Source organism: Heloderma suspectum, chromosome 4 (genome assembly GCF_057233095.1).
Source record: "Heloderma suspectum isolate Gila_16-S chromosome 4, 16-S_ref, whole genome shotgun sequence".
NCBI lineage: Eukaryota > Metazoa > Chordata > Lepidosauria > Squamata > Helodermatidae > Heloderma > Heloderma suspectum.
Genome location: NC_139461.1, coordinates 93021784 through 93034450, shown reverse-complemented (window position 1 = coordinate 93034450; position 12667 = coordinate 93021784). Strand labels below are relative to the sequence as shown.

Sequence of the window (12667 nt, the reverse complement as noted above, 5' to 3'; positions counted from 1 at the left end):
CGGAATTAATTCAGTTATATGGTGGTTAGGGGTGTCTGCCCCTAGTGACTGAAGGTGGTACTGCAGGCTTCAAACACATGGACATATTTAAATTAATGTGTTTTTAAAACCAAATTACCTGGAGGTTCACATATGTAGGGTCCCCTTAATATGCATGTCCAGCTTCAGGTGTCTAGGCTTCACGGTTTTGGTGCTATAGTGCTGACAATCACACATCCTCTTTTGTTATAGATAAAGAAGTTAGGCAGAACTACAACAGTATTATTTATTGCATTTATATCCCACCTCTTTTCCTCTTGCAAGGAACCCAAGGCTGTTTACATTATCCTCCTCCTCTCCATTTTATCCTCACAACAACAACCCTGTGAGGTAGGTTGAGCTGAGAGTCTGTGACTGGCCCAAAATCATCCAGTGAGCTCCCATGGCCGAGTGGGGACTAGAACCCGGATCTCCCGGCTCTGAGTCCAACACTCTCACCTCTACAGCACGCTGGCTCTCAAGTATCCACTAGTGTGGCCTTGAGCTAAAGAATTTGCCAAGCCATATTTCCCATGCAGCTAGCTGAGTGCTACTTGCAGATAGTAAGATTATCTTATATGCTTATATCATCGTTTGCTTTTTATAGTGGAAGCGATTCTCATGCTAACACAAATTCCAGGATATCTGTTCCATCACCTTTCGACATGGGTCATATTGACTTGCCAGAACTGGAAAATGAGGACACACTGGAGTTACAATTTCAACAGCTTAGTCTTCCCCATTTCTGTGTTGCTGTTTTGGAATATACCGTGCCTCTTTTAAGAACAGGTATATATGTATATATATATCTATATATTAATTATCCTTTGCTTGTAATAGTCCAGGAATTTTATATCTCATTCTTCTATTCTGTTAGAAGATTTTCAAAGGCTTCCCTTTGGCAAGAAAACACGTATTATTTTTATATTATATTTACTTATATTTTTAAAGTTATTGTTAGTACTAAGCATAGTGAGATTTCATGCTAAGTAACTTGCATTAAAGCCCAAGAAAACCTGCAGACTTCACCATTCCAATACTTCCTCTTTTATTGCATTATTTTATAGCAAGGCACTTCATTGATCTAATATCCATCTCATGTAAATTCCCAGGTGGTAGGAGAGTGACCATGCGAGTTCTGGAGTTGCTTGCTGAAGATCTTCTGCTTATTGCTGATGCCATGTCTGGAGATGTTTGGGAAGACAGCAGTCTCTTTGGGCTAGAACTTGTGAGAATATCAAATGTCTTAGATTTCAGCTCACAATATTTAATAGTCTGTTTTTGTATAAATGGGTCAGAAATGTACTGCATTTATTTGATCGATGTCTAGTCCATGTCAATAATTTACAGTGGGCAACAGCTTTACAAAAAAAGTGTGTTTAATATCCAGACTTCTGTCTTTATAGATATCTATAAGATGATATATTGCATAATTAGTGAATGTGATTTTTTAAAATATGAGTGAAATGCCCATGAAATTCCATTGGTGGAGTTGAGGATGATCCTTTTATTTCCTGTTACATGAATGCTGCACTGTCCCCTCCTACCTGCCTTTGTTGAGCATCTCCCCACTTGCTCCAACTATTCCTTGAGTCTCCCCTGTTTTGTTAGAGCTGCTTCCCTTTCCCCTCTTCTGGGGTCTGGGCTAGCAGTTGTGCTGTAGATCTCTATTTCCAGCTGTCAGACTTGGATTTTTGTGTGTGCCAATATTATAATAATTGACAAATTCTTAAAATATAAAACAACAAATAGTGAATGAGAACATCCTTAAAGCAAAAATTCATCCATAAACTAATACATAAGAATGTATGTCTTGACCAAACATTTTAACTTTGAAAAGCAGGTAGCACGGCCCTTTGCTGAGCTTGTATAGGGAAAGGGTTTCTACAACTGGGGTGCCACCTCTAAGGGAGCCTTGCTGTAGCAGATCTAGCTTTTCCTAGCAAAAGGGATGTGGCGCACATTTTTCCTATAGATTCTTAGCAGCTGGGGAGGCTAAAATGGATTTATAGGGCAGCATGCAGCGACATCATTCCGCAAACTCAAATAGTGCTAGCGGAGCTCCGATGAGCCTTCCCATTGCACAAGCAGTTGTGCTACTGCTTGTGCAGGCATAATGCGCAACAGGTTGCGCAAGCGCAACTTTTGTTGGATTCTCCTCTAGCACATAATTCAGAACCTAGTTTCCACTTGTGCAACATCGCTTGTGCTAGTGGAATGACACACTTGAACGCTGTCCATAGTGAATTTCTTGTGAACCTATATAGAACCGTCTTGTGGGATGAGGACACAGTTGAAGGAAATCTAAGAGCACAAATAAGTGTGTGAGTCTTAAGAAATATAAGAGCACAAGTAAGCGTATCTGTCTGATTCCTTCCTTCCCGAGGAAGGAATTTGCCAGAGTGTCTTTATCTTCTTCTAAAGGTACCTCTATTAGTCACTGGGTATATTCCTGGCATCTTCTGTTCATGAATGTTGACTTGATAACTTCTTTTCAATTGCAGAAGGAAAAGCTGCTTGAAATCCTAGATTCATTAGGTGAAACCATTTCCTACCATAACAGTAATGCAAGTTCAGAGCAGCCCAAGCTTCTGACAGTACACCACAGAATCGCATTTGTTAGTGTTTCACTTTTCACAGTTCGATTACTGCAAGCACTTCTGCCTGTAGAGAAGGTGAGATGTACCACTTTCCCTGCATGCAAGAGGCTACTTGTTGGGGGATGCTTAAAAGGGTTATGTTTGGTTGTAGATTTTTAATTACAACTTCTCAGTTAATCCCAAATAATGGAGAAGGACTGGGAAAACACCCAATACAAATAAAATACAATACAGGAGAGGGAGGGGAAGGTGGGTTATAGTTTGAGGCATGTGGAAGAAGAAACAATGTACACTAAACCAACATGGAAAAAGAAACCGTGAACAACATGATGACTGTTGAACGTGAGTCTCAAGAAAAGGTGACCAAGTATCTTTTTTGTCCTCTTTGTGCTCATGTCAATACAACACTGACTCAGATAAGGATGAGGACTGCAAATCATTAATCCATTGTTGTGTGGAAGGCGCTGTCTTCTCTCTCCAGTGTTGGCGTATTGTATGCTTAGCCTTCCCTATTGCATGCAAGACCTACTGCACATTCGTGGCCTGGTGTTACATTCCAAATAATGGGAATACAGTTTCATAAAACATGCACATCTTTAAAATACAGCTAAGTTTGCAATACTTACAGAACATTGCCTCAAAAGAAGCTGATAACTGAGCAGCTTCACAGCATATAAATGATGTATCTAGTTTCCACCCCACATTGCCAGCACCTTGAAGAGGGAGATATCCAGTTGTGATGGAGCCTCTATGTTGTCCAATAGGTCTGGAATATTAGCATTTGTTGGATGAGATGTATCCTCAGGTCAAGGGAGGTACGTCTCATAGAGAAGGGTGCTATGCGAGCATCACCAATGCAAATAGGCTGCCACCCTGTGAGGCAACTAAGTCTTCCAGGAGATTTGGGAGTGCACATTTAAAAGCGGGAATGAGTAGATGTAGAAGTTGCAAAAACTGCTAATGTAACTTCTTTAGCCAAATCCCTTTTACAGATCACGAAATGACTTGAATTCACCTTCCCTATCCAGAAGTTATTTCATTTTCTCAAGTCTAGATTATGCCACAAAATTAGTTTGGCATGTATGCATGGGTGCTACCAATGGATTGAGGCACTTGGAAGAGACACTCAGTGGTAAAGTATTGTAAGATGGGGAAACTGAAACCTTTCTTAATTGGTTGTAATTAAAGTTGTAATTTGCTTAGGGAAAAATGTGGTTTGGCACTTACTGACAAAATCTTTCAGTATGTGTGAAATAGGATTTTGGTAGGTGGAGGGGCAGGTCCTTTTACTTCAAATATATTCTAAAAAATCACTAAAAATGCCCATCAATAGGTTATGCGGTGTAGTCATACTTCTGAATAGTAGATAGTTTTACTTCTCACAGAAAAAATAAATCAATAACAATAATAATAGCATCATATTTGAACCTTCACTGCGGCTTTATCTGCCAGCCTGGGACAAATCGCCAGCCTGGGACAGCATGTACATGCACATTTGGTAACTGGGTGTGCATGTGTTTGAAACTAAGTGGGAAATATACTGAAAACAATATTTCCTTGAAGTGTCACTTCAGGTTAAAATGCATCTCAGGAAGCAGGTGAACTTAATTAAATCACACCAGCGGGCACAAATTCATAAGTGATAGCTCAATAAATGCATATTGACCCTAGTTCCTGAAAAACATGTAGGCCAGTATTTTGCATCTCTCATGGGATCAGCAGATTACTGGGTTGCTTTCAGTAAGTACCCTCAGTGTTATGTTTTGAATACAGTAGTGTTTCTAGTTAAAAGTATCAAAATAAATCTGCTGGAGTTTTGCATTTGTTGCAGATAGCTGGAGTTAAAGAAAGTATGCCATGCTATGTTTTGAAGCCTGCGGTGTTACAGCCTTATAAAGGGACAGTTTAGTATAGAAATGGAGATTAAGTGGGGTGTCTGCCATCTGGTGGTTAGAGAAGAAATTTACACCTCAATTTACATTCCTGTTAATCTGTGTCATAGAACATATATCCCACACAAGGTAAATTTTCAGCTGTGTGGGGTAGGTAGCCCTACCTCTGCATTTTGAAGTAGCTTGGTAATGGTAAAGGGCAATTGATGCTTAGCTAGTGGATGCTGGTGTAGCTGCAAAAGCACAGTAGAGACACTGGCTAGTCACTGTGTGGCTGTAGCGGCTATGTGCGTGTGTATATACACACACACACACACCCCTCTTCCTAAACAGTATCGGGGGTTTAGTTGCTATAGACATCACTTTGTTTCTGTAATGTATACTTTGTGTTTCCATCTTGTTAGCCCAAGGTAACTAACAAGAATACAACTTCATAAAAACACACTTCAATAAAATAACCTTAACACCCATTCCATATAATAATACAATATAACATTATAAAGCAAATAAAGTATATGCTAAAATCTAGGCAGATCTACAGATATTCCTTCAGCAAAGTTCCCTTAATCAAAGAAGTCCTTGCATTCTGAATACTTCTAAGTTAGGGGTATGGTGAGCTGTTTTGAGGCCAGGGCGTGGGAGGCGGAGGGAAGGTTGATCATTAGGGTACCATTACTGAAAATGTTCCACTGCTTAAGCACCTCTGGGATGGATGGATGGATGGATGGATGGATGGATAGATGGATAGAACCTGGAATCCTTGGATTGATGATCTGGAGGAAAGTAATAAGACAGGATGAAACCCACAGTGCATCCTAGGCTGAGGATTTGAAAGGTGGCAATTGTTACCTTGAATTCTGCTCAGAGGCTCACTACTAGTGGCTAATTGTATGTGCCCTTGGTGCATTGTTCCCATAAAGATGTGGTTGCTACATTTTGTCCTTCAGTTTCTGAACAGTTTAGGGGTTGCTACATTTTGTCCTTCAGTTTCTGAACAGTTTAGGGGTAGCTCAACCTAGCTCAACAATGACAACCATAACAGGAGCGTGTCAGCCTACTGGATCACTTCTGCATTCTTCATTATATATTTTGGCTTAGATTCTACAGCAACTTCAACAGTATGTTTATCAGTTTGAATAAAAACTAGTGTAAAGCATCTACAGATCAATTTTCATAGTTTCTGAGGAGATTGTGGGCATAATCCAATGGGGCTCTTATGCTGCCACACACACCCCGGATCCCCTTCCAACCCACCAATTCCCTTCCGCAAGCAGTGGGTCCTGCCAATTCCATTGCACAAGTGGAACCAATGGCTTACGCAAGGGAGATTTAGTGCTTCCTAGAGGAAGCCTATAATCGAGTGTTTCCACTTGTTTCAGGCTTGCCTGGAAGCACCAAATTGCCATTGTGTAAGTGGTGAGGGCTGCTTGTGCAACTCAGTCGGTGGGGTGGAAGCGAATCAGGGATGGCAGAAACACTGTTGGATTCTGCCCTGTGTATATTGAAATTATTTCCAAATAATGAAAAGATAAGCTGAATATCTAATTCATACTGTTTTTCAAGTAGTTTTTCCTGTAAACTCTTTTGGTTTTTCTTTCTCAAGGCCAGCAGTGTTTTACCAGAGAGTTTAGTGACTGCTTTATTTGTCCTTTCTGTGGACATGCCTTTCTCTTTGGAATACCCAAGTATTCACGAATCTGTCACAGCTTATTTGGAACAAATGAATTCGGAAAACTACAGTATTTATAAACAAGCTGCAGAGGCTGCATATTCAATTGAGTGCACCTGTAACTTTATGCTGGATGTCCACAAGGAGGTAGGAAACATTCATGTTCACAACAGGCCTAGTTCATAAGATATAACGAGAATATTTCATGATAATGAGTAATAACTTAAAGGGCTTGTCAGTATGTTGTCAGTTAAAAATTATGCTGTTTAGCTGCTGCCAACATTGTCCAAAACACGTTGGGCAGTATCCAATGGTGTCATTCTGCAAACTGAAATAGTGCTAGTAGAGCTCCCCCAAATCTTTCCATTGCGCAAGCAGTTGCGCATTATGCTTACATGGTTTTTCTAGATTTTTTTTTTCATATTTTGGATATTGTGTTAACCTGTGTGCCTTCTTATTTTTAGGGAGAAAAAAATCATCTTGATTTACTGGAGCTGGCAGAACAGGCCCTGAAAAGCCTTCCATATCATCAGTATTTTATTTTACTTCAGGAATTCATCAATATTTGCTCAGATATGTAAGTGTATGACATCTCAATTTGCATGACTTAAAAAAAACCCTATAGAGAGAAAGTACAGGGCAGTATAATACATTCAATTAGGATTGTTTCTTTTAAAAAACCATGTTGGGTAAATTTAAGAAGTAAATGCTTTTGGGTGCTCTTTTTTATTGGGTGACCTGTTATGCATATCTATAGTACTTCTTAAATAATGTTTTGCAGAGCAGTGTAAGCAAAACCAAAACCAAATAAAAACAAAATAGGCTCCTGCCCTGAAGACCTTACAATTCCGAAACCTGTTGACCGCTGGGGAGAAAATGGGTGGAATCAACACAGGAAAGGGTATTTTAGTGCATGTTTACTCAGAAACAGTTTTCTTCAGAAGAAAGGGCCATTGGATTTTACTATCTGATAAATAAGCTCAGAATATCAGCTTTGTAAATGACAGTTTAACAATTAAACAAGTAATGACAACAATGAACAAATAACTGAATTAGTCAAAAGCTCCTGAGTGCCTGGGCTAGGGAGAATCTGCACCCCAGGCTTAAGGAATTGGCTGCCTGTGTCTTAAACCAATTACTGTGTCTTCTGTATTAAATTATTTCTCTTTGTAGCTGGAAGTCTGCCCAAGCTAGCCCATTTCTGCAGGCTGAAAGTCAGAAGGTGCTCCTCCATCTGTTGTCCCATCCTCTGTTGAATATAAGAACTGAAGCTTATCTCTGCTGTCTCAGAACGGTTAAGGTTAGCACTTTAAATGGCTTGTAGTTTCTCCAAAACAAAGAAATATTTTATTCTTTTTAAACTAGTTACTTTCTCTTCCACTTAGCAATGTCATAGGAATGCAGATGGAATAGTCTGAAAATTTGTTTTAGTAGTGTTGCGCTGAAAGCCTAGCATTTTGCTGTACGAGTTAAGCTTGCCTGGTATGAATGATGCCTGAGCACGTTTAGATTTAGCTGTGTTTCAGAGAAGAGGATATGTTTATGTGATTTCTTTGTCCCAGCCCCCTCCCCCTGCCCAATCTTCCTACTAAATCATATCTTATTATAGTTCTTCATATTCAGGATATGCAAAAATCTTAAGGAAGATAAATAAGGCCGACAGTCCAGCACATAACACTTGATTTTAGTTAATGCCACATTATGTTGTTGGAAATAACTTGACTATTATGCATAGTCCAAGAAGCATGGTAACATTACTTCAGTATTGTCAGTACAATATTTAACTCTTACCTCTTCTTTCTAGGAATGTTTAGGCATTCATAATATCACTAAACCTGTTTCTTCAGTCAGTTATGGAATACATTTCCTGCTTCATCCCAAAGTTCTCTATGAAATCTGTAGTTTTGGCCTTCAAGACTCCCAACATGAGGTACGGCATTTTGTATATTATATCATCTGTGAGTTAATCTGTTGGTTAAAAGGAACTGTATACATTGAAGGCCTCGAACTTTTTAAAATCCCAGGTTAAGCCTTGTGGACCTTCATCATGAACAGATTTATTTAGATGTAAGCCTCCCTGACTTCAGTAGAACATATTTCTGTGATAAGCGTGCTTAGAATTGCAGCAAGTCTTACCTTAGAATGTTTCAAAGGAATTAGAAGAATGAAAGAGAATGTATAGAAAGTTTTTGAAGGAAAAAAATACAGCACATTTTTGTGTATCACCGAGGCCTCACCAGAAGGAAAGTCCACCCCTTCCCGCATTCTGAAGAAGAATCCTTCTTCTGGGATTCTGAAGAAGGGGCCTGACCAGGTGGCATTTTTTTGTTTCATTTTGCTGTCTTAAGTGCTCCGTTATTGTTGGGAGTGGGAGGGGTTGCGAGGTGAATAGAGAGAATCCCTGGGGCTAATAAGTATCTGTTTTTTGCCCTTTCGGAGATTCCCCATCAGCACCTTCTGTTTAAACTTGAAGCCACTTGCATGTCAAAAGTAGTGGCATGCTGCTACCCATAGTTTCATACTGTTCTCTTTCAGGTAGGGCATATATGCTATCATAGTGGCTATATGGGAATAAAGTAACTTGGTGGTGGTAAATGAAGGAGAATTGAAAGGTGCTATTTGCAATTTGAATACTTGGATTTATGTAGTTGCAATGCATCCTACACAATGGCTGTTTATTGACTTTTTTAAAAATAATGGATTTCTATACTGTGTTTGTCATAACATTCCAGGGTGGTTTATAGGAATAAAAATATATTATTATAAAATACAATAGAACATCAATAAAAAGCAGCATAAAAACCAAATCATTGATTAAAACTGCCTGAGAGAATCAAAAGATCTTTGCCTAAAAGATAGTGCAGGCACCAGGTGAACCTCCCTGGAGGGGAAATTCCTCCAATTTCTACAATGAAAAATTCTCTTTCCGTGGTTGTAATATCAAAGGCACTCAGAAGAATCAGCAGATGATCTAGGTTCACAGGCAGGTTAGTATGGAAAATCTGTTACTTTAGTTACCTGGGTCCCAAGCTGTGTAATCATCTCCCTGAGCTGTCTTTGGCCCAGTTCAGATATAACAAATACTCATGGGTGTTTAAACCCATGGTTTGTTGTTGAGTTAAAACTCTGGGTTTTTCTCTATCAACAACCCAGAGTTCCAGGACATCATGGCGAATAAAGCAGAACTGGCAAGCAGTCATGAGGCAGCACACTTGCCCCGTTGGATACTGCCTTATAATTCCAGTATAGAATAAGTAAACTCCATATTTCTGTAAGTTTATTATCCTGCTGCTTCCTCTCTCTGACTCTTGCCAAGCCTGTCAATTTCACCATCTAAGTCATGTCCCATATTCCGTTAATTGATTCTCCAATCAATGGTGGATCAGCTTTTTCCCAGTTATGAGCAATAGCTATATGGGCTGCTGTTAATAGATAGGCCGCCACTAATGCATATTCAGTATTTTTACATGTACTGTTTTAAATAGAATAAGATGATCGGTGGATCTAATGAAAAATAATAACCAGTCCCGGGGGCCATAGGATATGATGGATTACTCCAAAAGTGGCAGAATATCAGATTTAGTCCATGCTTTTAAATGGCATAGGATGGCCACCTGAGTACAATTTTACACAAAGGAATGTCAGTTGATACTTTTTTGCGTGCTAAAGTATATTTGCTCTAATTATTATTGTTTCCCCCATCACATAGGAAATCCAAGATAAGCTTTTGCCATCTAGTTATTGCAGTATTTACTTGCAGAGGGATATTCAAAAATAGAAATAAATCTAGGGAAGAACATTCATTTTATTCATTGAAATTCTTCTGATCCAAGAGAATCTTAATTGAGTCCAATTTGATAAATCCTTATTTTCTGTTATAACTTATTATAGTTAATTTGATTTATATCCTCTAATTTATGAGTAATCAAACCTCCAAGATATCTTATTAGAGTGTCCCTCCATGGAACTGAGTAAGTACCTTTCAGCTGTGTCACCCTTGGTTCTATTATCTAACTTAAAACCCATCCATTTATATTTAAGTTAATTTTTTATCCAAGAACCCTACAAAAGTACAATTAGGGCAATATCATCTGCAAACAAGTGTATTTTCTGTTGTGTTATCTTCACTTTTAAGCCCAAAATATTGTGATCCAAACAAACAGCTTCTCCAAGAAGTTCTATTGCCCTGACAGGTGCCCCTTCTCAATTGAGAACTTTCCGATTTCTCCCCATTGACACAAATGAAAACTGTAGGATTAGTATATATCATTCCGATCCATCCAATAAATTCCTGACCGAATCCAAATGTGATAATACTTGATAAAGATAACTCCACTTTACCCTATCAAACACTTTTTCTCAAAAGCCAAACGCTTTAATCCTGATTTTTAATTTTAAATATTAAATTCAAAAGTTTACAAACGTTAGTTGATGCGGTATGTCCCTTGATGAACTCTGATCTTCCTTTATATAGTGACCCATGATGTTACTTAACCTATTCACAAATATTTTGGTCCAGATCTCAAAATCCTGATTTAACAAGGCAATATGCCTGTATGATTCTGGTATCATGTGATCTTTCCCTCCACTTAGGGATAACAATAATTTAAACCACTTCCTAAGTCTTTGGAAACATGTTATTCTGCACAATATAATTGAGTATTTAATTGAATAAATAAATTGAATAAATAATAGGGCAGCAAAAGACATGGGTAGCAAAAAGTCTGGTAATATTCAGCTGTGAAACCATCAGGACCTGGCACATTGTTATTCTTTAACCCCGTCACAACTTTAGTAAGTTCTTCCATAGTTATTGTCTTCTCAAATTATCTTCTTCCTTAGAGGTCAAGTTGGGAAAAGTATTTTCTCTAAATCATCATCATCATCATCATCATCATCATCTTATTATCAGAACAGAAGGATTATGCAATGAGTATAATTCTTTGTAATTTACATATCTGTTTCCTGTATTATTAGCAGCAGAAACTATCCTACCTCCATCATTTACTTGAGTTATTATATTCTGCCACTGTTCCTTTTTTAATTGAGTAGCTAACAATTTATCTGGCTTTCTCCCTCTCTCAAATATACACTATCTCAAAAATTTCAAAGAATCCTCTATTGGATAGCAGTTCAGGAGATCTGTTTCCTAGAAGCTTCCAATTTTCCATATAGCTCCAAGGAACATGGTTGTTTCTGTTGACATTTAATTGTTTAATCTGTAACCTGAGATTATGTATTCTTTTCTCTCTTTTTCCCTAAATTCTTTAGTAATAATTGCTCTTGTTTCTTGTATTAAGACTTCTCTGTGCAAAATTGTTCTCATCCTCCATCCTCTTTTTCTAATTTCTAATCTCTTTGTGGTGGGGGAGGCATAGTGAAATAATGATCTTTTTTTCCTTTCATTGAGTTTGTTTCCCTATAATACCTAGATATTCAAATTAACAATATTGCATAACCTAGGAATCTATAAGAATGTCGAATATTCAAAACCTGTTTTCCAATTATTAAACGTAATTCAGTAAAAAAAAGGGGGGGCAGAACCCCAATAATATATTTAAAACCTTAATAAACTGATCACTTAAAGATCAGGTGGAAAAACCACAACCCGCACACAGCAGTCCAGTTTAAACAATCAATCTTATAGAGAAAAGACACCCTTGGAGCTGATTGAAGATGTCGTAAAGTACAAGTACAGGTTTTTAATTAGTCTAATTCATTATCATTAAAAAGGTGTGTCTACAATTTCAAAGTCTGTCAGCACCATAAAATTTATAGTACCAAAGTGTACAATTATTGAAGGAAAAGAGAGAACAAAATATGAGAAATACAGCAGCAAGAGTTACTGACTGGAACTTCCTTAGCCAAAATGCCTTTGTATGATCATATGTTGTTATCCAAATAAGAATTCAAAATCAACTCATACTTTGGCTGGAAAGTTCTTTTTAAAGGGGACATCACTGGAAGTCAGAGTTGTGCAACAATATTCTAGCCTGTTCTTTCCTTCATGGGTTGGATCCAATGCTGCCCTTGCATGGGTGGCATAGGCCCTCCAGCGGCGGTGTGTGTACAGCTGGCCCAGCAGCAGCCCCTACCGCTGGCGGCCGCGATGTAGCGCTTCCAGAGGCAAGCGCTGAAGCACTCCATCGCGGCTGCCAGTGGTAGGGGCTGCTGGTGGGCCAGCTGTATGCACACTGCTGCTGGAGGGCCTAGGCCACCCATGCAAGGGCAGCATTGGATCCAACCCAAGGCGCCAATCCTGCAGATGGGTAATGTGGCAAAAAAAGAAAGAACAAGGAGAAAGCAACTCCCATCTTACTACTGCCCTCCCAAAGCTCAGATTTTTTATGGAGTAAAAATTCTGTTTCAAGTTTCTTGCTCTCTACATGGAAGTAGAAATTAAGTTTAACTATTGCATTGAGTCCTCCTTCCCTAATGCAGTCAGCCCTACTCTTTGGGAGAAAACCATGGGGGGTGGGAGTGGGCAA

General features: G+C 38.7%; 1 protein-coding gene across 6 annotated transcripts in view; it reads left to right on the top strand.

The window, feature by feature from the left end:
* Positions 1-12667, top strand: part of RTTN (rotatin) — a 118559-nt gene that overhangs the window by 14827 nt on the left and 91065 nt on the right. For 5 of the 6 annotated variants that reach the window (XR_014790169.1, XM_084849965.1, XM_084849966.1 and 2 more), the window contains exons 9-15: positions 626-807; positions 1131-1246; positions 2523-2693; positions 6114-6326; positions 6644-6756; positions 7353-7479; positions 7984-8109. Coding sequence is in view for 5 of the 6 variants with exons in the window: in XM_084849965.1 (XP_084706091.1) it covers positions 626-807; positions 1131-1246; positions 2523-2693; positions 6114-6326; positions 6644-6756; positions 7353-7479; positions 7984-8109 (1048 nt within the window). In the remaining variant the exon portion in view is untranslated. The remainder of the gene's footprint in view (positions 1-625; positions 808-1130; positions 1247-2522; positions 2694-6113; positions 6327-6643; positions 6757-7352; positions 7480-7983; positions 8110-12667) is intronic. The other variant, XM_084849967.1, reaches the window with a different exon arrangement.